We start from the raw sequence: 24,357 nt of genomic DNA, 5'->3' as shown, positions 1-24,357 counted from the left end.
ACGTCTATTTTACCTCAGCTACTCGCGTTCGGTCGTGTATTTACGACAGTTTAACCTCAGCTACTTGATTTCGGTCCGATTTGAGTCTGACTGAAGGAGGGACATAGGTGCCGTGCGTAAAGAGCCCACCGCACATCGCCGCTTCGGCGACACCAGAAAGTTCCTTGATCTCCCAATCAAAGGAATAGACCCTGTGACATCAAAATAATAATAAAAAAGTATACAATGAAATTATAACTTAAAACCGAATTGATTTGGGTGTGAAAATTAAACTGTCTCAACCGGGCACCCAAAGGGAATTCATCAAAAGATAACGGCGTTACTTTCTCGTCGGCATTATTTTGTGTTTATTATCCAGGAGGACTGAGCTGAAAACTGCAGCAGTCACCTTGCACAGTTCTAGCTGCTCTGAAGCACGTGCGTGTCTAAGCAAATCATCCTGCCCATTCGCAATGTTAAATAAAAAGTTTTGCACAAGGCTAGGCTATAGTCTAAAATAGACACTGGAATAGCCCGTTTCGGAAGGCATTAAAGTCACGAGTTTACCCAGTCTAAATGTAGCTAGCACCCGGGAAGTTTCTGAGTTTTACTCCTTACATTAGTGAAACATAATATCAGGATATCCAACAAGTTAAAAGAATATCTGGGCATAACATTTAAAAGTGTCAGTGCAGAATTAAACTGGGCGCTGAATATAAATATTGGAGCCATTCTCCCTCCGTGTCTAGATACAGTCAGAGGCGCGCGCGCACGCTCTTATTTCTGTATTATATGAAAATATCCTAAAACGGTCACAACATCAGAGGACCTTCGTGGTGGAGGATACTTGCGGCGGGGGCCGAGACCGAGTTGTTACGGGACACTCTTAATATTATTGAAGGGACAGACCATGCTCGATACTTTACCCGGTCTAAATGTAGCCCTCGAAAAGTTATGCCGCATAGGCCTATTGTGCAGATTGATGCCAAGAACACGTGAAACTAGGCACATTTGATTGTGCTACGTAAACTTAAAAGTGTCAGTACAGAATCAAGCGGGACGCTGAAATATTGGAGCCAGTAACTTCGTGTCCGGTGGACAGCCTATTGTGCAGACGTGTGCGCACGCACAACTAATTTCTCTCCCATTGCTAATCAAGCCTCCGATCTCCAAAAAGACACGGGCACTCAGGATAACCGTTTACACGAGCTGTTTAAATAATGATGCACGTTCTTCATGACATGGCATGGTTTGGCCACCCTAAATTCAACATGACTGCATTCGCACATATCGTTTAAACATCCATGATGGAATTGTCACTCTTAATGTGCAAGTATTGGATATGAAAAAAGGGAGTTGTTACGGTAGGCTACAGTCATATTATAGAAGGGACTCGCGTACCGCAAAGCATTCCAGGTGGTGGAAATGAATGCAAATGCATGCAAATACTCGGGCGGATATCCGGGCACTCACATCCAGCCGCCTACTTACATTGGGTTGCTACACGCGTCACATTGGTCCCCGGTATCCTGTATGATATAAAACATTTATGAGACACATGCCGGAGATGTAGGAGACTGATCTCATTTGGGAAACAGGAAGGAATTGGCATAATGGAGGATGTGTGTGTGTGTGTGTGTGTGTGTGTGTGTGTGTGTGTGTGTGTGTGTGTGTGTGTGTGTGTGTGTGTGTGTGTGTGTGTGTGTGTGTGTGTGTGTCACAGCCATTTCATTTCCTTCTCCTAGTCTTTCCTTGACCACAAACACTGTACGACATATGCCCATTCATGCATGTACATACGACGTACTGTATAGCCAGACCTAGACACGCTTCTCATTTAATACAGTATGTGTGCAACACATGCCCAGATCTAGCTCCTCATTTTGTAAATGCATGGCATATGCACAGACTCACTCTTTATTTAATGAAAGCACAACATGTGCCCAAACTTTCAAACAGAGGTGCTCAATATAACCCCAAACCTAGACTTTTTTTCTCCTCTGCAAAGAGCTGTACAGCATATGCCCAAACCTACAGTACGCGTTTTTTCTCCTCTACAAAGATGTGTACAGCATATGTCCAGAGCCGAGACTTGTTTCTCGGCTAATAACTGTCTGTATGACATATGCCCAGAGCCTGGCTTGCTTCTCATTTAATAAGCATAGCTGCATGCCTGGGACTCCCTGCTGGTGTGTGTGGGTTGTGTTCAAAGAGCGACACAGTGCGACTTGGGTTACATCAGCCCAACTCCACTACAGCACTGCAGTTCAAATCTGGTTGCCAATTTTGGTCTCAGTGTTAACCCTCTACACTTGCACATGCTCACATGTAGACCTATACACTGCATGCACACCCACAGCACACGCATACACACATGCACACACACAGACCCACTCTTTGACTCCCCACACAAGTACACACATTTATACACACACATACGCAAACACGCGCGTGGACGCACACACACACACACACACACACACACACACACACACACACACACACACACACACACACACACACACACACACACACACACACACACTCATGCACGCATGCACACACACATCCCTACCACCATCAACAGAGAGAACACCTCAGTGCGCGGCCGGCCAAAGCAGGAATGCTTGTGGAGCAGGGTCTCTTAATCCCGTGCTATTACTCTGTGTGTTGCGGGTTCGAGTAATTATAGCTTGGGGTTTGCACCCGTCTGCTGTGTAAATAACATCAGGCTTATGCCGGCTTAGAGTTGCGGCTCCCTCACAAGCCCTAAGGCTAGGAGCCTGCAGCAGCTCTGGGGAATGTGAGAGATGTGAGGAATAGTGGTGTACTGGTCGTGAACAAAGTGATTCTTTTTGAACGGCTCCTAGATGTGAACGATGACAATCGAGCACAGTTGAGGAGCCGCCCTTTTCTGTTGTTTTTTTTCACGTTTGCTTTGAACATGTAAGTAGCCAATTTTTTTTAAAAGGACAGCAGGGACAGTATTTTGAACAGGGGTGGGGAACCTATGTGTATTATCTGGCCCCCGATATAATTTTAATGTTATGCAGCTTCACGTGAAATATGACATGTTTTGTAAAGGAATCTCAGACATTACATTTGCGATACAATGAAGTCATATTTCAGGGGACCTGGAGAAGGTGGGATCTGTTGTAAATGTGACTGCCTTTAATATAGGCCTAAAGAACAGGGGTAAATCCTGTTGTGTTTTCATAGTACAGCCCTTGGAGGATATTTAGGGCCCTTGGAGGAATTTGAAGTGGCCCCCCGATTCGAAAAGGTTCTCCACCCCTGATTTAGAAGGAGGAGGATAATGAATCAAAGGAGCTTCTTTTTCTAATGCTGTCTTCTTAACTCTGAATTAGTACAGTACAGTATTTAAAATCAGCCTGCTGATCTCTTTTGAACTGCTCTTTGAAAGGATCGAGCCACTCAGATCCAGATCCTGCCAAAGAACCATAAGTCCCATCTCTGGTGAGGGGCGCTGGGACGGGCTCACGCCAAAGCTGTGGCAGCTCTCGAGGAGAAATCCTTAAATTATGAGCCGTGTCCCCTATTCCTTCCAGCCAGCCGTACGGCTTTGCGCAAGATGGCACACAGACCCACGCTAATTCCCCCTGAGTGTAATTTACGTTTGCCACAGCTGAAAAGCTGATGCCACCGCGTCAAAGTTTTCTTTTAGGCAACTGGTGAAGTGATTATGGTTATTTTACAGTAGTAACACTATCAGTGTGCGCTTATGCGAAGCGCTGAGTGATGAGTCCATTTATTATTGGGATTATTTTTTTATTGGTACCATATCTACGGATGATGCGATTTATTCCAGTTATAAACCGTTGCAGATGTTGACCACAAATTGCCAGTAATACATGAGCTGGTCCAAATTGCCCATTTGAGACGTAGAAAAACATCTAGCATTGCTGGAAGAGACATGCAACCAAAAGATTTGTGTTGAGCCTACACTTGCAGAAAAAATGTATGCGGATTCATATCTCATCAAAGAAATTCTGCCACTTTTATTCCTGGGTGGCTTTCCATGGACTGTCAGCTGTAGTATTATGTTACAGGTGGTGTGTGTGTTCGTGTGTTCATGTCTATTTCTTATGCCCTTCTTGTGTGTACGCGTGTGTGTGTTTGTCTCCAGCTCTGCGGACCCGATCAGGGCGTTCCATCATCAATGGCAACTGGGCCATCGACCGGCCCGGCAAGTATGAGGGGGTGGGCACCATGTTCACCTACCGCAGGCCCAACGAGATCAGCAGCACCGCGGGCGAATCCTTCTTGGCCGAGGGCCCCACCAACGAAATCCTGGATGTCTTTGTGAGTTATATGGATGGATCAACCACCTTTTATTACAGTAAAATATCTTTTGGGGATTTTATTATTCTTTAGATAGGACAGTGGAGGAGAGACAGGAAGCGAGCTGAGAGAGAGACGGGGAAGAATTGGGAAATGACCCAGGCCGGGAATCGAACTCAGGTAGCCCACGTAGCAGTCCAGTGCCCATCCAAATAGAGCCACGTCTGGGCCATGGATCAACCACCTTGATAGGCACCCTGGATTCAGAGCCTACAATCCAGTGCCACATACGTACAGTATTGTTGGACAAACCAGGTCATTTGGAATATGTGGCACTGGGTTGTAGCATCTGAATCCAGGTTGCTCAAAACTGATCACCCATGCTAACACAGCCTTGCTTCGCCCCTCTCTGGTTTCTTGTCGATATGAGCTACCCGTCGAGCTGAGCTACCATCACAGCGCACTACAGTTGCACCCCCTAGGACATTAACAGTCTATTAGAGCTAGGTTAGAGCTACATTAACAGTCTATGAGTAGCTCATCTCAGTGAAGCAGTCCATTTCGACAAAACACCAGACTCCCACCCATCCCATTTACTGCCTGCCGTGTGCTTGTCGTCACTCTGTTTGGCCTGTGCACTGCTCTGTGCTCGGGTGCATCTGTTTCCCTCACCTCGACTACCCCCACACCCACATCCCAAACTATCCCTCTGCTCCAACCCCATTGAGAGTGACTCTAACTTTCTATCTTTTTGAGTTACTGTGAGAATCCTCTCCTTTGTCGCTCATCTCTCTCCACCCCTCATGCTCTCCTTCTCCTCTTGTCTCTGTCTCTCTCTGTCTCTCTCTGTCTCTCTCTGTCTCTCTGTCTCTCTCTCTCTCTCTCTCTCTCTCTCTCTCTCTCTCTCTCAGTGGCGTTTTTAGCCCAAAATTACCACAGGGGCCTGACAGGGGCCCACATGTTTTGAGGGGGGCCCATGTACCTTGTATTCTTCGACCATACTTTTGCCAAAATATCGGCCTATTTCTAAACCCAGTGTTGCCTAAAAACCCTGCAAAAACACATGCTTCAGCATCGGAAGCACATACTAAGCATGTAATTAATTGAATTAAAAGCTGCTTCATTTTGCATTATCACCCATTCATTCAGCTCTAACATACAAACTTTCTTCATTTACAAAAATGTTGAATTTCATTATGCAGCTCCTGGCACTACGGTCAATGATAGTATTTGGCACAGTATTTGGCATCAATGGGTTAACCAACTTACCAATTTCATATTTAATCTAACTGTTAAATCACAATGAGCTGCATGCATTGTTTGACATGTGCTATACCAATTATTATTATTATGGAAAAAATATAATGGCAAGAACATACAAAATAGGGATGGGCGGTTTTGAAAAAAAAATGTGTATCACAGTTTTCTTGATGACAATTGGATCTGCACATTTTTTAAAAAATATATAAGTGGCGATTTTCCCCCAAACCTTTCTAACGAAAAGACTGAGATAAAATCATGAATTTAAATTAATCTCCATTTCTATTTTATCACTTTTTCATTTCAATAATATTTTTATAATTAACAGTTTATATTTCCCTATCCAACAAAGTCTCAAATAAGAGAAAATGCAGCATTGCATAAAATAGCCTAAAATCTCCACCACGGGGCATTCAGTCCCAGTAGTAGATCTTTCAAGGAAGAAGGGTTAAATGATTATAAGCAGCTGCTAATTTCTCTGGCAGCTGTTTTGGGCTTTTTTTCTAAGCCAGCCCAAAACAGCTTATTTCTCTTACACCTGGCAACACTAGTTGCTTATTTCACGTTCTACACCTGGCAACACTGGTTCCTAGGTCCGGCGTCCTGTTGCTTGCGCTTGACTAGTAGCGACAGAATAGTGGGAACAGAAACGAAACAGACTGAAGACACGGAAAACAAATGGATTTACTGACATTGTGTGAATATTTCCTTTGAATTAAAGACCAAATCCAACGTAGAAGGTATTTTGTCCGGTGGTTTGTGTCATATGGCGATGCATTTCGCTCCTATTTTGCTCCCAAATCATTTCAAACAGCAATGTAGCAATGTTGTCTGTCCATTGCATTTGTAAGCTAGGCTACGTTAGCCTATGACAAAACTCATAAGCAGCCTTAATAGCATTGCTGCAGCACACACAGTTGGGATGGCAATTAAATACCGTTATGAATCTGAGAACTGTTAATAATTAATAAAATAGCACCACATAGAATTGCCTTTTAACTCAGCCACATACAATAGCCTAAGTGCCCAAACCGAATGCATGCCACCATTCCGTTTAAAACCGGCTTATTCCTCACCTACAGAAACTTAAGGAAATTAATTGTTTCCTCACTTCAGCATGTTATCCAACTCCATTTAAGTCCAGCGATGATAGCTCCAAAAATGAAGAAGTTCTAGCTCACAAGTCTGCAGGTCGCTGCTTGCAGCAGGTGGAACATCTCGCGAATCGGGTGGAGTGCGTGCAGGGCCAGTGGCAGAACCTCATCCGAGCCTGGGGGCAAAATATTGACGAAGGCCCCCCTACCCAACATGTGTTATGTCACTAGGACCCAATTCTGTACCCCCTCTGTGCCTGTGCCTGCACAACTGACCCTCCTAGTCCCTTCCTTTGTGTGTTGCACTTGGAATCCGTCAATGCATTTTTGTATTATTATTTTTATTATTGGCTGGCGCAGGGGCCCTAGGGGGGGCCTGGACCAATCCTACAGGGGCCCAGGCCCACCCTGGCCCCTGTCTAAAAACGCCCATGCTCTCCAACCCTTCTCTCTCTCTTTCTGTCTTTCCATCTACCTCATTTTCTCTCTGCTTGTGTACTCTCAGATGATCTATCAGCAGCCGAACCCTGGCGTTCACTACGAGTTCATCCTCCCCCTGGACAACAATGGCGGCCCCCACCTCCCCACAGACAGCAGTGCTGAAGGTTAGTGCTGAAAGCTGAATGGCTCTTTCAGTGTCCCAGACTTCGGGCGAAAGACTACATGCTAAACTGTGCTGTATTCCAACTGTAGGCTATCTGTTCTTTACAGCACATACACCATATTACCAAAAGTATGTATCCCAAAAGTGTTCTATCAAGTTCAGGACTCAGTTCAGGCCATTCAAGTTCATTCACACCAGACCCTGTCATCCATGCCTCTGGTGCAGTCATATTGGAAGAGGAAGGGGCCCGCTCCAAACTACTTCCACAAGGTTGGGAGTATGGAACTGTCCAAAATGTTTTGGTATCCTGAAGCATTCAAAGTTCCTTTCACTGGAACTAAGCGGCCATGCCCAAATCCTGAAAAACATCCCCACAGCAAGTGCTGTCGGAAATGTGCCGTTTTCCTGGCAACCTTCAAACTCAGACTCATCCATCAGATTTCCAGATGGAAAGAGTGATTCATCACTTTAGAGAACGCGTCTCCATTGCTCTAGAGTCCAGTGGTGGCATGCTTTACACCACTGAATCTGATGCTTTGCATTGCACTTGGTGATGTATGGCTTGGATGCAGCTGCTTAGTCATGGAAACCCACTGTACTTGAGATAATCTGAAGGTCGCATGAAATTTGGAGCACTGTAGCAATTGACTGTGCAAAATGTTGGTGACCTCTATGCACTATGGACCTCACCATCCGCTGACCCCTCTCCATTGCCTACCACTTTGTTGCTGTTGTTCCCAAACACTTTCATTTTCTTAAAGGGACACTGTGCAGGATTTTTTGTTGTTTATTTCCAGAATCCATGCTACCCATTCACTAATGTTACCTTTTTCAGGAATATTTACATTGCCTGAGGAAGATCCCTCTGTTGGATCGAAATGTTGCCGTATGTTTAAATGAAATAAAGTATTTTTGGAGTTAATTCACAGTGTGCAGACCGCTTCATCACACTACCTACTACCTTTTGTCTGGCACCTGGACAACTACTTGTGGATGTGCGCACCCTACCTCTAAACACATGAATATTTACCACCACCATCAAATTCAAAGTGTTCATTATGACTGGAAAAATTCTTCTCCATCGTCCGCCATTTTGAATTTCCAGAAATAGCCATTTTTAGCTGTAAAACTGACTCTACTTGGGCCATACTAGAAAATATAGTTTATTACTTAGATAACTTTCATGAAAATTTCAAATTTGGCAATAGGCAACCCAGTTTCAATGAGCAGCATTGTTGCCGTACCTTTTTTGTCCATTTCCTGCCGTGTCCCTTTAACAGTTGACTGGAATATTTAAGAGCGAGGAAATTTCATGACTGGATTTGTTACACGTGACATCCTATTATAGTTCCACATTGTTCCACATAGCTCCTTAGAGCGGCCCTTTCTTTCACAAATGTTTTTGTAGAACAGTGTGCATGACTAGGTGCTTGATTTCATACATCTGTAGCCAGCCCAAGTGATTAAGATACCTGATTCAGAACATTTTGACGGTTAGTAAATGCTTTTGGTAATATAGTGTGTATACATCAGCAGACCCTCAATGTCTTAATATAAGACATTATGTTATATATTATATATTAAACATATATTATTGCCTAATTTCTTATACTTGCTGTACCTTTCTCAGTGTAGGCTAGCCTTATTGCTAAACTGGTGTAGTCTACTTTGCAATGACCCTTGCTTACTGTTAGTTTCAGTGTGTTGTTCTAGGGCTATACACTGTACTTTCATCACCAACACAGTACAGGATGTTATGTCTGCCATGCATCATTCCCACACAGTGCTGCATGTTAACTGTCAGATTCGATGACTTGCGGTCCAGTTGTGGGCTGCCCTCCACTTTTTCTCAACTGAAAGTCAAATCTGGCACCAGCACGGCTCAGAGAAGTCGGAAACTTGATGTCACAGTGCTCAATCCTGCAACCTGTGCAAAATGTGTGCCTGTGCTGGAGTCAGTTTTCAACCAGAACTTGCAACATTAGTAGGCCTACTGACTGCTACTAAAAAGAGTCCTGATGAGAAAGGAGATGTACATTACGTGTGCTTCAGTGTGCTTTTATTAAATCATAATCTTTAGAATGCTCCCATGTACTAGAAACAAAGCTCAAACCTCAAATGTGATAAATGTGCCGTACGCTATGGTGTGAATGTCCCGTACATACTCCAGTTACTACCCTACCTCTTCAATTCCCCATGCTTCATTGGTAGGCTATACTGTCATGTAATTCTGCATTCTGTAGGCTGACGGCTACTGCAAGGCTCTGTGCTCCAGCTGGGAGCGGAACACAGACCCTTCTATTTCACCTCCTAGCCTTGTCCACACCCCTCACGCTTGCTCCCACTGTTCTCTGTAGATGTCTGACTGCTAAGGGAATGTTTCCCCCACAGCTGACCTGCCCAAGTTCTGGAAATATGAGAGCACGAGTGTGTTGCGTGCGTGTGTTGGTTCGTGTGTGAGTCGGCGCTAAGCATATTTAATCCGACATGCTCTGTCTTGTTTGAATGTAGGGAAATGAGAATTATATCTGTTAGGACAATCGGCTTCAATGATGCAGGAAACGCAGACTTAAAAAAATCTCGGTCCACGGAGACGTACACAGAGCCCCTGTGTGCTCTCTGCAGTGAGACACGTTTACAGCGTCTCAGAGGCTCAATTTCAGTCAAATGGAGCCAGTCTTGGTCGACCCCCCTTCATATGTGTGTGTCTGTGTGTGTGTGTATGTGTATGTGCGTGTTTCTGTGTATTACTCTACGGCCCCGGCCCAGTCTACAAAACACTGAAACTCCCTCTCATGTGACCTAAGCCTATCGTAACTGTGTGCATGTGTGTGTGTGTTTGTGTGTGTGTGTGTGTGTGTATGTGTATGTGTATGTGTGTTTGTGTGTGTGTGTGTGTGTGTATGTGTATGTGTATGTGTGCGGGTCTCTCTCCTATTCAGGAAACACGGTTAATGGGCAGAGTGTGACGGATCACTATGGGGGCTCCAGCCACGGCCAGGGTTCCCATGGCGGTGGTGGCTACCCTTCCCAGGGAGGCAGCTATCCTTCCCAGGTGCCTGACAACCAGGTACCGCAGCCTCAGCCACAGCCACAGCCTCCTCCGCGACGCCAGCGGGAATACAACTGGAAACTCACCGGCGCCTCGGACTGCAGTGCCACCTGTGGAAAAGGTTGGAATGGCAGCCATGGTTTTGTTGCTTGTGTTACATATAGTGTTGTGCTAGTCTGTACCCTATGTCTTAGTGTTGTTTAGCTGAATGCAAGACTTTTATTCAAGGTTTCATTCATTCATTCATTCATTCATTCATTCATTCATTCATTCATTCATTCATTCATTCATACAATACACTAAATTGCATTACATTACTTTAACATCACTGTAGACAGAGTTTTTATCGAAAGTTACTTACCGGTTCAAAAGACAATAACTTTCATGTGGATATATCTACCATGAAATGTATCATGCATTTGCAAGGCTTACCTTAAAAATCTCCACTGGGTTTTTAGAAGCATGTTCTACAATTGTGCATCAGAGAGGGCTTACAGTTGGTGTGCCAGTAACGGTTCCTCTTCTCCTCTCCGCAGGCAGCAGGTATACTGTGTTCAGCTGTGTCCACAGAGTGAGCCATGCTCAGGTATCAGAAGCTCTGTGTGACCGGGCCGCCAAGCCCAGCATTCATGAGGAGCCCTGCAACACAGAACCCTGCCCAGCCTTGTGAGGACCACTTATTTCATTTCCACTTGCCTACCGCTCCAACGTTAACACAGCAAACAGATAGCAGTTTTGTTAATTTGTAAAACATGGTTAAATGATTGTTGAAACTACTCTGAACACCGTTGAGGAGAAATCAACATATCAATAATGTTTCACTGCCTCACGTAGAGTATGCATGGACCTGCTTTAGATACAGTCGATGATGCATTTGTTTTGTCTATGCTCCTTATGCAGGGAGGAACAGTAGTTGATGGCTTCATAAGCTTCATACTGCTGTAGGGCTGGGGGTATAATGGTTTTGAGATTCATTATAACATTTGATATGGTGTATTTGAAAATAAAATAAATATATGTTTGTGTTTCTGCTTTATGTAAATAATGTCTGTGTTATACGTATTAATGTAAGCGTCTTTTTAGTGCCAGGGAAAGTGCTACATAAAATGTATTACGATAATGATGATGATTATGATTATTATTTTTGTCTCTACCCAGCTGGGATATCGGCGAGTGGTCGGAGTGCAGCAAGACGTGCGGTCTGGGCATGCAGCATAGGCAGGTGCTGTGCCGGCAGGTCTACGCCAACCGCACACTCAACGTGCACACCAGCCGCTGCCGGCACCTGGAGCGGCCCGAGACCACCAGCACCTGCCAGCTCAAGATCTGCAGTGAGTGGCAGATCCGCTCCGAGTGGAGTCCCGTGAGTGACAGCTGTCAGTCAAAGCACTGCTCCTCTTTTCGTACTACTGCTACAAATACTCTTTACTTCACACATTCCACTGCAGTACTGCACCTCATAGGCTACACTACACCGCGTGAGCAGGCGTGGCTTGTAACACATGGGTTATGATTGGCGTCTGTACACACCAGACACTAAAGTAGTGGGTTCTCATCCTTTTTTGAGCGACAACCCCCTTAAACTTATCATAAGTTTGCCAAAGCCCCCCTTAGTATTAAAAAAATAAAATAGGCGTATTGAGATTGTAGTTCTTAAAAAATGCTGAGCATTTAGGGACATTTCATAGATTCACATTGCCACTATAGATTAAAAGATACATATTCACGTCTTTACACTGCAAAAAAGGCAGCATTGCTATGGCCTGCATAAGCCCTGTTTTCCCTTGAACAATTCTGTGATAAAATATCATATCGGCTTGAATACAACCAGTCAGTCCACCAAAGAATATCATACTAAAACATTGCAACACCTCCTCAGCTATCAGTGCTTTGGCCAGTGATGCTGGCTGCGTGCCTGTGCATGCATGCCATGTCTGTGGAAGCACAGACTTCTTCCTGTTGTGTGTTATACAGTAGGATGATGATGACACATCTGGCAACCGCTTCGGCACACTTGTCAGGCAATGATGCAAACAGATGTCATTTAAGCACAAGATTTTAATCAGGTGAACTTACAGGTACTATACCTCCTGTAGTTGAATAAAATAACAACCATGGCACTGTCGGATTGTTTTTTTTTACCCACAAATGTTTTGAGCCATTTCACATTGAAGAAGGGTGTTTAAGCCTGGAACGTGTGTGGGCAAATAAAAAAAGAAAAAAATCTCAGAGTGCTGTCTTGAGTTTTTTATTCATCCACTTTATGTGGAATTCAGCACCCAGTTAAAAACGGTGATGATGAATCACTAGGCGAGAGTGACTCCACTTTCCAGCTTCAGTAGTTGGTACATTTTGGTGATCTTTCTGTGTGAACAGAAGCAGCCTGTCATGTTGAGGCCCAGCAACATTGCTGAAAAAGTTGCCACCATCTTTCATCACCTTTCCATGTTGCTACAGTAGTACATGTGGCCATGGGGCTGAACCCTTCCCTTTGTCTTGATCCAGTGCTCTGTGATCTTTGCTCTATGCTGTGTTCAGTGTTGGCAGAGTAGCCGTGTGGGTCCATAGCCTGATGGGGTCAACCCTTGTACTGTACTTACACCACTTCCTGTGTCTCAGCCCAGTGTTCTGTGCCTTGTTTAGTGGTGCTACTTTGTGTCTTAGGTAAGGAAATCCAATACACGCAATTACATTTATTAGGCTGCAAAGACCAGCACATTTATCATTCAAACAACCATCGTTGTAGCATCTTGAGTGCCCCGGATTTCCTTGCTTAAAACAAGTTTGAGAATCTCTACACTGTGCACCACCGATCAGCCTGAAGCACTCCAAATTGCCAAGTGTGTTTTCGTCCTATTGTATGTCCATGGCCATCCCTGACCTAATGTGTACTGCGACATGCATCTCTCTGTGTCTGGGTCCAGTGCTCTGTGTCTTGTTTAGTGTTCCTAATGTATGTGCCCATCGCCTGACTGATGAATACTTCACCGCTTCTGTCTGCGCCCAGTGCTCTGTGCCATGTTTAGTTTAGTGTGGGTACTTTTACATGTCCATGGCATGCAGGGGCGCAACTACTCTTTTCTGGGGGGGGTATTCAAGAACTATTTTGGTGCCCCCCCTCCCTAAAAAGATACTTAATAATTATTTGGCGCCCTCAAACGCCCTCTCTTTGGTGCCCCCCTCTCTCTGGCGCCCCCCTGCAAGGCATACTTCGCATATACTGTAGTTGCGCCCCTGATGGCATGGTGTGGTAAACCCCTGTATTTCCACCCCCCTCCCTGTGTCCCCCTGTGTCTGGCTGCAGTGCTCTGTGCCGTGTGGTGTGGGCCAGCGGCGTCGGGAGGTGCACTGCCTGAGTAACCTGGGTGACATTGTGTCGGATGAGGAGTGCAACATGAACCTGCGGCCCGCTGATGTGGAGAACTGCGACATGGGAGCCTGCGCCAAGAGCTGGTTCCTCACCGACTGGGGAAGCCGGGTATGATGTCACTTCCTCCTCCTTCGCTCCTCTCCACCTCCTCTTCCTGTCCTCTCCTCATCATTGCCTTCCTCATCCTCCCTTCCTCCTTCTTCTCTCCGCTCCACCTCATCTTCCTGTCATTGAGGAAAATAACATTGGAAAATAATTTTCCTCTAAAGACTTGTTTACATTGTCATTCCTGTCCTCTTCTTCTCCACCTCCTCCTCCTCTACTTCTCCAGCTTCTCCTCCCTTCTTCCATCTCCTCCTACTGTTCCACCTCCTCCTCCTTTTCCTCCTCTTCCTTCTCCTCCTCTTCTACAGCTTCTCCTCCTGCTCCTCCTCTTCCTTCTCTACATGGGGCCAGGGTTTCATGAAGGCCCTTTCTATATGGGTAATAGGAGAGGCCCAAAGACTTTTTTGAAGGGGTTAGGGGCCCCCTTCTTCATGACCACCCTGCATTTACTTTAAGGGGTTTGTTGACTTTACATGAATTGGCTGTGTCTCTTACTGACATCAAATAGCTTACTTTGCTGTACTTAGGAGTGTGTGTTCACCTCATTAAAATATTTGTATATTTCAGTGGTAGCTAAAGGTATTGTTTTTCTCACTTACTGAGAGGTTAAGTTTGATTCTTAACCTGTTTCAGCATCCAGTTACACATGTGTGTGTAAAACTGAACCAGACCAGACAGAACAGAAGTGACTCGATCAATTTCATTGTGCAGATTGAATGTGGTAACAGATTTGATCCCAAAAGCAACAACAGGGCTGACTTGATCTCTGCCAACAGTGCTCAGCAGAGTGTGGCATGGGTGTGCGCACCCGGGGAGTGCTGTGTCTCAGCAACCACATCAGCAGTCTGCCCCTCGAAGGCTGTGGTTCCGAGCGCCCCCAAGAGACCAAAGTGTGTAACAACGGCCCATGTGACAGCCGCATCGAATGGTACACTGGGCCCTGGAGTGAGGTGAGGTTTGCTTCTCATACCAATGCACTCCTGATTTCAAATGAATATATTCAATGTATTTTAATATCTCCTGAAACAGTGGAGTTAAAAAGACCAAACATAGCGTGGGGGCCTCGGTTTGACAAAATCTTTTTTTTCTGTTTTGCCATGACAATGTTACCTTGAACTAAAGAAACCAAACATGTACAAAATAGATTGTAACTCGTGAGATCATTTTGAAATAAGATGAGAATTATGTACAATAAACTCCTGGTGTATTGACTCTACATATGTAAGTTAAGATTGATTTAAAGTCCCATTTCCCCAAGTCCCCTATGTTGAACCAAAGAAACCAAGCCTGTTAAAAAAGAAAATGTAACTCATGAGATAATTGTCAAATAAAATCAGAACTATGTACAGTATAATTAACTGAGTATTAGTATAAACTGATGTATTGATTATATACATAAGCACTGATTCGTCTTAAAGGGATACCGTCCCATTTTTGGAAATAAGCTTATTTTACACCTCCCCTTGAGTTACATAATAGGGTTTTGTGGTTCTCCTGCACTTTCAACCGTTCTCTGGGTATGGCAGTGCAAATTTTACCTCCATGCTAGCAGTTATCATTGAGTCCTATGAGACCAGTTCGCGGCTAACTGGTCTCATAGGACTCAATGTTAACTGTTAGCTTGGAGGTGAAATGTGCGCTGCCATAACTAGAAAACGGTTGGAAGAACAGGAGAAAGGTAAAAGCCTATTATTTAACTTGAGGGGGGGTGTTAAATAAGCTTATTTCCAAAAATAGGACAGTATCACTTTAAGTTGTCAACCTGCTTTCTTCCCCATATCCCACCTCTGCTGTGTCCTGTAGTGCTCGATGGACTGTGGGCGTGGGACGCAGCAGAGGCAAGTGACGTGCCTGATGAGCTCTGATGGCGGCTTCACAGTGATGCCCGTGTACGAGTGCTCCTCCCTGGACAAACCCCTCAGCCAACAGAGCTGCCAGATCAAAGCCTGCGGAGCTAAGTGGTACTACACTGACTGGAGTGCGGTGAGTTTGGAATGCCTTTCACTTGACCGATTGGTATAAATGTGCTCATGTGTTATATGTGTGTTGTTTATGTATCCTGTTTGCACTGAGGAAGATCTGGTGACTGAAAACATTTAGCACATGTGGGTAGTTCTTTTAGCACTTGTATAGTATATGTAAAACAATAAATAAATTATTGCATCGGCTATCGTGTGCGAGTTCCACTACTTGCTACTGTGGATATTAATTTGGGAACCTACGCACCCATTAGGACTGGAGTTACTGGCACGACACCCCTCTGACTTGTCTCTTGTGTATGTAGAACCATAATAAATAGGGAAAAAATGCATGAGCACAATGAACTTGACATCCATTGTGCTGTGCAGATTTCACTTGCAATAGGTGGATTAGATTCAGTAAAATTAATGTGCACCCACACCCACATTTTGTTATATTTTGCAATTTGTTACAGTTTTTTGTTATATAAAGTGACATGCATGCTGGCATAGCTGAGTATCGATGTAAGTGTGTATTGTATGTTGTGCGTGTGCCTGCAGTGCTCAAAGACATGTGAAGGTGGCTTCCGGATCAGGGAGGTGCGGTGTCTGTCAGATGACATGTTGTCCACCGAGGGCTGTGAGGATCACCTACGGCCTCCAGACAGGGAGGAGTGCAACCCTGGGCCATGCATCCCAGAGATAGGCAAGTACTTACAGATACAGCTCTCCGTTTCCATACATCAGTCCTTCTGTAGTATTACTGTAAGACACTTCTCAGTTGGGTTCAGAACATGTAATAATACAGTAGATGACACAATGTGTCTTACCCTCAGAGCCAGAAAAAAAAAATAATTTTAAGAGAAAATAGCTAAGTCATGGTCAAAATAGTCCCGTCTAGCTATATTGCATGGAAATATAGGACCCTGTTTCTCGACAGTGTATCGCTAACTAAGTTAGCAACTTACTTGGTTGCGATATAATTTCCCATAGGCAACGTACTAAGTTGCTAACTAGCTAGCAACGACACTGTCGAGAAACAGGGTCCAGATTGAAACCAAATGCTTGTTTACACCCAGGCATAAAGATTGCAATGTCAGGTTCACTGAGCTGTGATGTGAAATTATATCCTTCAGAGGTATTTCTTTCAAGATGTCCATTAAAGGCAATGACTGGTCTGACTGCTACGCCTTGTGACTTGGTGGGATTTTCATAAAAATGTGACATTTCCAGGGTCAACAGTAAAAATTACAACCGACATAAGATATACCTTACAACATGCTCGACTAGCTGAGTCTGCACTTAGGCTGCATTTCAGTCATCAGGCAGTAAAGATACTAGTAATCTTGTGGTGAACACTGACGACTTTGAAACCCAAGACATGCACACACAGCAAACTCACGTCATAAGATATGTTTAAAGTTTAATCTTCAGCTGTCATGAAAAGAAGAGCGTACGCTTTACTTTCTGTGACGCCGAGCTCCTTGTGCAATGTCTTCCAGATGAGAACTGTCGGGACAAATACTTCAACTGCAACGTGGTGGTCCAGGCTCGCCTGTGCGTCTACAACTACTACAGGATGGCCTGCTGCGCGTCCTGCTCCAGAGTGCCACACGCCACCACCACCCACAGGTCCTCAGGGTTCAGGGGCCGTCGATAGCACCCCGCTGGCTTCACTACCACCACCACCACCACGTTCCACTCCACCTATCTACCCCACCTACACCCTACACCTCATCCCCCCTGGGCATTACTTCTCCAGTAGCCCCTCTGGTGGATCGCTCCCAGACCCACATCAGCCTACTCACTGGGTCCTGTGTCCAGTATTAACAGGCCTCGGAAAGCACTACCCTGGAACTGAGCTCTTTCCATTCAGATAGGATAATGCTGTGACCTAGAGTATCGCATGAGACCGATGTTTGACCTTGGCTTTTGAAGAGACTATCGATCAAGGGGAAAACTTCTGTCGTGAAAGGATGCTGTACGGAATGTACAAACTTTACCCTTTGGGATTCGTGAAAACTGTTGGTCTTCCAAACCCAACACTTTCCTGCCCCATTATGGAATAATCCATTGTCTGCCAATTGAGTGTGAACTTCAGAGACCTTGGGTTAAAACACTGGGGCTGTGTTGCGGCCCTAAACTGTTGCTTCAAGGAATGACACTGGTCCTTAATACCCTTTGAAGAAGAGGCATCGCAAGACAAACTTTATTCAGACACATAATGCAAAATGGGGAAGGGCTTGGTGCATACCAATTTCATGTAATGGTGCTATGTATAAAATAATGTACACATTGTTATAGAATTTTGTTTTTGAAAAACATTTTCACTCACTTCTATTTATGACCTTATCCATTACTGTCTATGAATTGACACATACAGTACTTACACTAACTAGGTCACTCTTGTTCAATGACAATGACAAAGAAGGCACTTCTCACCAAAGACCCTCCCGCTGCAAATGTTACCATGATGGGTGACGAAGGAAACCATGTGTGATGTCAGAGGGATTTAAATGATATTTCCACTATTTAACACATTTGCCCCCTCTTCTAAGTTGTGTGCAATGCAATAGTTATTTTCACAGATTTTATGATGTGTGCTGCTGTCTCCCATTATTTGGCTAATCTGGATTTTCTCAATATACTTGATGGCATGTCCTTAAAACCATCCTAAACTATTGTTGCATGTGCAAATGTACAACTCACCAAGTGGTCCATGGTGTTGTGACAGGGTGAAACAAAATCCAATTCAGCCAAACAACAGAGACAGCAGCAAACAACAAAAATCAGAGTGACGACAACTCAGAAAAAGGGCTAAACGAGCCAAATAGTGGACATATCCTGTAAAGCGATGTGCCAAAGGAGGGTGGATAGTGTTTGAGGGATTCCATTGTCTATGAGGCGTGGGTCAGCCGAGGCACCAGGGCCTCTGGGCAGTAAATCAAAGGCATTGCTACAAATGGTTCTATACAATATTTGTCATTTCTTTGAAAACATTGTCTGTTGTGTAAATGTCGGGGTGCAGGATGAGATTTAAAAAAAGATGATGAAGCCTTTTGATGCCTTCAGATGTTAAAAAAAAAAAAAGACGTATCGAAGACAGTCATATTTGATACACCATAAACACTGCGAACAATCTGACATCATGAAACAAATGAGCATTGGACACAGATCTTTGTGGTCTTGAATGAAAATATTGGTGTTATTTTCTTATGATCCCGTCCTGTAACATTATGTTAGTCCAAGCAACCTTGTCATGTGTCATAATTGCCATTAAAACTAAGCAGCAATGAATTGCATATATCCATACAATTTTATATGCACTCCACACTTCAATGAAAATATACTGCAATTTCAAAACGGATTGAACACTTTGGCAACCACCAAATTGAATTTATAGCAATCACATAGCAAAGACAACATCATAATCACAATTTCAATATGTTTTTTTTATGTTTTTAAGACATTTAAATAATGTTGGGCATTTGGCATGGCCATTCAGTTGAGATAATAAACTAATTTATACAACACTATTTTCTTTCCTTGACTATGTTGTACTTGCGATGTACTACATACATGCAGATATCAGAGCTGTTAAGTGGTGAGAAAGAGGCGAAGTTGGCATTTCAATGGATTTTCAGTAGCATTTAAATGGTTTATCAGTCATTGATACATCAGCCGATTTCACTTCACTGCATTTCCCAACGTAGCTGCAGGAGTGTAATGAAATTGAGATGATGAGACAATGGCCTGACTATCTTTGCTGTGCCATGTACTTCCAATGCACCTTGCTTGAATGAAGATTTTTCTTCAGTGAGAGATGCTATAAAATGGCTGTTGTAGTCCACCTCTGCCCCCCTCCTCACACACAACCAGGGCAGCCGACAGGGAGGGACAAGGGGGGCAGTTATCCTGGGCCCAGGGAGATAGGGGGCCCAGAATCGTGTCCCCATTGCATAGCATCTATTGAGGGGGGCGGTCTTTCAGATTACTTTGTACCGGGCCCAGGCAAAGCTGTCGGCGGCCCTGCACACAACACACAGCAGCATTGAAGTAAGATATAGGCCTAGATGCATTACGTTAGTTAGGCTATGTCCTCTTATTCATTCTTAGTTTTCTTTTGACACACCAACACCTGTGTGACCCGCTGAGGAAGACGGAAGTTACACTGTCGAAAAAAAGAGAAAAAAGGACAAAACTTTTACATGTCTGAAACAAAAGAAAACTAATGACTTGAAGTAGAATGTGCTGAGCATGTCCGTGAGCAGTGGCAGATAGATTGTTTACTGCTCATCTGTGAAAAGGGAACAGCAGGCACAAAGAATGCCTCTCTCTCGCTCGCTCTCGCTCTCTCTCTCTCTCCCTCTCTCTCTCTCTCTCTCTCTCTCTCTCTAATGGCATTCATTAGATATGCACTCCACAAGTAGGTTCAAATTCATTTTGAGTTTTTGTCAGATTGGTTGAGACTTTAAAGCCATGGTTTCATTATCCATTGTTAATTAATCTATGGCTATAGGAGTGACACGCTGTAGATCTAATACAGTAAGTGATCGTGTAAATAATGAGGAGAAAGGTTAATGCTGTGTATGTGTCTCATGTTTTTTCCTCATCTGGCTTCAACCAATGCCCACAATAGTATACATCCAAAGGTAAGGGAAAAAAAAGAGGAAGTGTGCACTTTTACATCATACAGAGATGGAGACAATGTCTGCCTTCTTGCTGATTTCAGGTAAGTCATGTTTTATGATTTTGCGTTAATAATTTGAAAAAATGTAAATATAGAAAAATGTGTTTTGAGAAATGAAAGTGATATGAAAGCTGAACAAAAAGGCAAGTGAAATGATACAATTTGGGGGAATCAAATTATTTATTGAAAACATATGAAATAATTTCATTCTGGGATTTTCCTTTGAGGCGATGGAAAGATCAGGGGTTATAACATAATGATGATGCTTTTCAATGTTTTCCATGAAGTGAATTCTCAAGTTCTCAAATAATCCCTACATGTATCAGAACCATTTGATTTGGGTGGGTTGGTTCAAAGTGCTATGTTATTCGAAAGAGTAATGACTGAAAGTATCTATACAGTTGATGATCGTAAAAATATTACTTTAATTATTTTGTCATCTGCTATCCTTCCAAGTCAGTCAACACATACTGTTTTGTTTATGTATCAACAGCAAAAAAATGAATGCTTCTTAAGTTTACAATGTGTATAAACATGGAGTATGTGTTTAAAAATGGTGTAAAAGACAAAAGTGAAAACAGTATACTCTAAGCCAGTGGTTCTTAACCTTTTTTTCTGAACGCACCCCCTTAGCTGTTCCCAAGACAAGCCGCGCACCCCCATCCCAAATATCTGCACGTGTATACGCACCAAAAAAATGATTTAAGTGATCAATTACAATGATTCTTACTTTAGACATTAATCAATACTTTAATGAATTTACATGGGGACGAAAACATGTTTAAATTTGGTCTTAATTTGGCCTAATTATAATGTTTGGAAGCAGAATTTTGGTCACAACCTCAACACAAACAAAATTCCGCGCACTCCCTGAAATCTCTGGCACACCCCCAGGGGGTGCCCGCACCCCAGGTTAAGAACCACTGCCGTAGGCTATAAAACAGAAAACATATCACTGCAACTTTCTGAGTGAGTCCTGAGAGGGAGGCCTTCGTTACACGTTTGCAGATTTTTAAAAATGCTGATTTTTTTTTTCATCTGTTTACTTATAAACATGGTATGTGGATAAAAATAAAAACAGCATTGTGACAGGTGCATTTTTGCCCCCTAAATGGTAAGAGTGTTGAGGGGAGATTTCTAAAACTCTGTTTACGTGTAAACAAGAGGCCAAAGCCAATGTGTTTGAAACATTTCTATCTACATGTAAACAGCATCGAAAATACCTGTATTCATTCCAGCATATCCACTGAAGCAGCTGTGCTCATTATTGAAATCACCTGTGTTGAGAACACACAGTACATGGCAGGACCTAAATCATCAGTCACTGAAGCGATTGTGTATTCAATCCGCCATCCACATTGTCCTTAACAACATGGAATTCAGACATGCAACTTTCCAATCCCCTTTGACCACGACTGGCCCAATGAAGGGATTGCATAGAAAGACACTAAATTACAGAGTTGTATAAAGTAGTAAGGACAAGTACTCTTACAGGTGTAATTACAATACTAGTGGATGGATATTACATGGTTTCAACTTAAAAATATCATCCCACTAGTGTTGTAATTACATCTGTCAGAGTACTTCTACTTCTTCTTTATACAACTCTGCTGCATTATTGCACTGCATATAAACTGCAAATCCTTATTGTCTTTCAGTACTTCTGTCTTTTGCTTTGACTTCCTCCGGTAAGTTCACTTTTTTGTTCATGCAAGATATTTCATGCAAGAATTTCATACATTACTGAGCATGCTTTTCTAACATGCCTATTGATCAGTAATGGTGTAATACACATCATGACAGCTATAGCCTTTATAATACATATCATTCATAACATAATTAAAGCATCACTTTTTGTGTCTCTTGTTTATGTCATGTGTGTTTTTGTAGCCAGCTTCCAGATAAAGCTGGTGAATGGAAATAATCGGTGTTCAGGTAGAGTGGAAGTACAGCTACCATCTTGGCCGTATGTAGCAACAGTGTGTGATGATTCCTGGGACATGGCTGATGCTGAAGTGGTGTGTAGGCAGCTGGAGTGTGGCAGTGCAATCTGTGCCCCGGGACAAGCCTATTTTGGTCAGGGGAGTCGAATGATTTGGTGGACTGAAGTTAGCTGTTTGGGTACGGAATGTAATCTGGCACACTGCCCATTCAGATATTCTATGCGCAACTGTGGCCATGATAAAGATGCAGGGGTCATTTGTAACCTTGTAGGTCAGTACATGTGTGAAACACCTTTACTTGTTTTTCTTTTGTAAACCATGTTAATTTTTGCATTCTAAATAGTTGGGTTTTGAGATTGTGTGAGATACCTACAGTATAAACCTTGCTTTGAAAACTTATCCAGTGGACCTGCCGAAGCCCAGTCTGTCACTGGAAACTGGTGCAGTGGTGAGCTGGGGTCAGTCTGTCCAGATGAGCTGCTCCATCTCCACACAGCACCTGGGTGGGGCATTCATCCTGCAGTACCCTGGCCTATTCAGAGAGCCAAAGAGCATTATGGAGCACTTTGCCACCTTCTCCATTCCTCAGGTGGACTTCAAGCATGAAGGATCCTACTACTGCCAGTATCAAACACAGGTGTCTGGGCGACTCTTCACATCTCCTTGGAGCAATACCATCAGCTTTTCTGTGACAGGTGAGATGATGAATGATATTAACATACGAGTATTTGAGTTCATTTTTAGCCATGTATAATGTGTCAGTAAAGTCATGTTAAATAAAACACGATGCCAGATCTTTAATTGAGCCATCTGTGTGCAAGCAACTTCCAAGCGGACTGAAGGTACTACATAATTGTTTTTGGGGTTTTTTTACCATAGGCTAACCAGACCCATGCCATTCAGCTGCTGGTACAGGGCATGCTCATTTCTCACTTGCACTGTTGCGATTCTGCCTTGACTGCTCTTCCAGCTTGTGCAATAAAACCTTTGCAAATGGCCAGAATGTGGTGGCGCGTTTGGTATTCACTCAACCCAAAAGGGTACATGTCACTTTTCTCTTTATTAATCTGCATTGTCTACTGGTGTCTGCTTGAATTAAGCACTAGACCCTGATCATCATCTACAATGCAACTTCAGGTTCTGCTACGGCTTCTCTGATGCCTTATGTTCCTTTCAGAAGGTTGTCTTCCTCCACTATCAATGGTTTAGGGTTGCCCTCTTCTCACACAATCCATGACACGATCCCAGTCCAAATGTCCAGTCCAGTTTTCTGTCATTGTCCCTCAATGGTGGAATAAGCTATCAGTTCCTAAGAGTAGGGTCATCCCTCTTAACCTTCAAGAAGCTTGTGAAAACTCTTCTCTTCTGAGAGGGCTTCCCGGGCATAACATACCTATACCTCTTGATAATGTGTAACTTGTGATGGGCAAAATTGATTCATAAGTTACTATCCAGTTTCACATAGTTCAGGTGGCTTGGTTTTACCTGTCTAACTCAGACAGGTTATTGATTGATTGAATGGTTCCGTGGTTGAACTGGACATGCAAAACAATGTAATTTAGAATAAGAGGCCCTAGATTGTAACTAATGAATCCATTTTGCTCATAACTGTCTGCAACCCTGTGTAGCCCTGTGTAGTCACGCATGCATATTCTGTAGTTCCCCCACAATTGTTTATTGCCACAATTTTTTTTTGCTTTCATACTAACTGTATACAGTTGTGCTCTGTATTTCCCCACATTGTACCGGTATTGTGAGGGGTGTGTCCTCTTTTTAAGTCATGTTGGATCACATATTATAATGTAATGTCATGCAATGCAATACCCTGTATAATATATATATAAAACATATTATGTACCCCTCAAGGAACCAAACAAAAACACTTTAAAACACACGGAACTGCTTGCATTATATTATATTCTTTATCAAGAGCCAACATCAGTTCTGGCCATACCATAGTTTAAGTGCTGATCTCCTGATCTGCCTAAGCGGCTCTACAT

General features: G+C 43.5%; 1 protein-coding gene across 1 annotated transcript in view; it reads left to right on the top strand.

Moving 5' to 3' along the window:
• adamtsl7 (ADAMTS-like 7) overlaps positions 1-18,389 on the top strand; it is a 116,209-nt gene extending 97,820 nt beyond the window's left edge. Inside the window, exons 8-17 of the mRNA XM_063188222.1 lie at positions 4,127-4,302; positions 7,141-7,240; positions 10,182-10,412; positions 10,828-10,957; positions 11,450-11,654; positions 13,596-13,769; positions 14,543-14,716; positions 15,570-15,749; positions 16,286-16,430; positions 17,227-18,389. Coding sequence (XP_063044292.1) covers positions 4,127-4,302; positions 7,141-7,240; positions 10,182-10,412; positions 10,828-10,957; positions 11,450-11,654; positions 13,596-13,769; positions 14,543-14,716; positions 15,570-15,749; positions 16,286-16,430; positions 17,227-17,384 — 1,673 coding nt within the window. The 3' untranslated portion in view covers positions 17,385-18,389. The remainder of the gene's footprint in view (positions 1-4,126; positions 4,303-7,140; positions 7,241-10,181; positions 10,413-10,827; positions 10,958-11,449; positions 11,655-13,595; positions 13,770-14,542; positions 14,717-15,569; positions 15,750-16,285; positions 16,431-17,226) is intronic.
• Positions 18,390-24,357: the final 5,968 nt, after the last annotated feature.

Source organism: Engraulis encrasicolus, chromosome 22 (assembly GCF_034702125.1).
Source record: "Engraulis encrasicolus isolate BLACKSEA-1 chromosome 22, IST_EnEncr_1.0, whole genome shotgun sequence".
NCBI classification, from domain to species: Eukaryota; Metazoa; Chordata; class Actinopteri; order Clupeiformes; family Engraulidae; genus Engraulis; species Engraulis encrasicolus.
The sequence above is the reverse complement of the archived record's forward strand: the minus strand, read 5'-3'. Positions and strand labels throughout refer to the sequence as shown.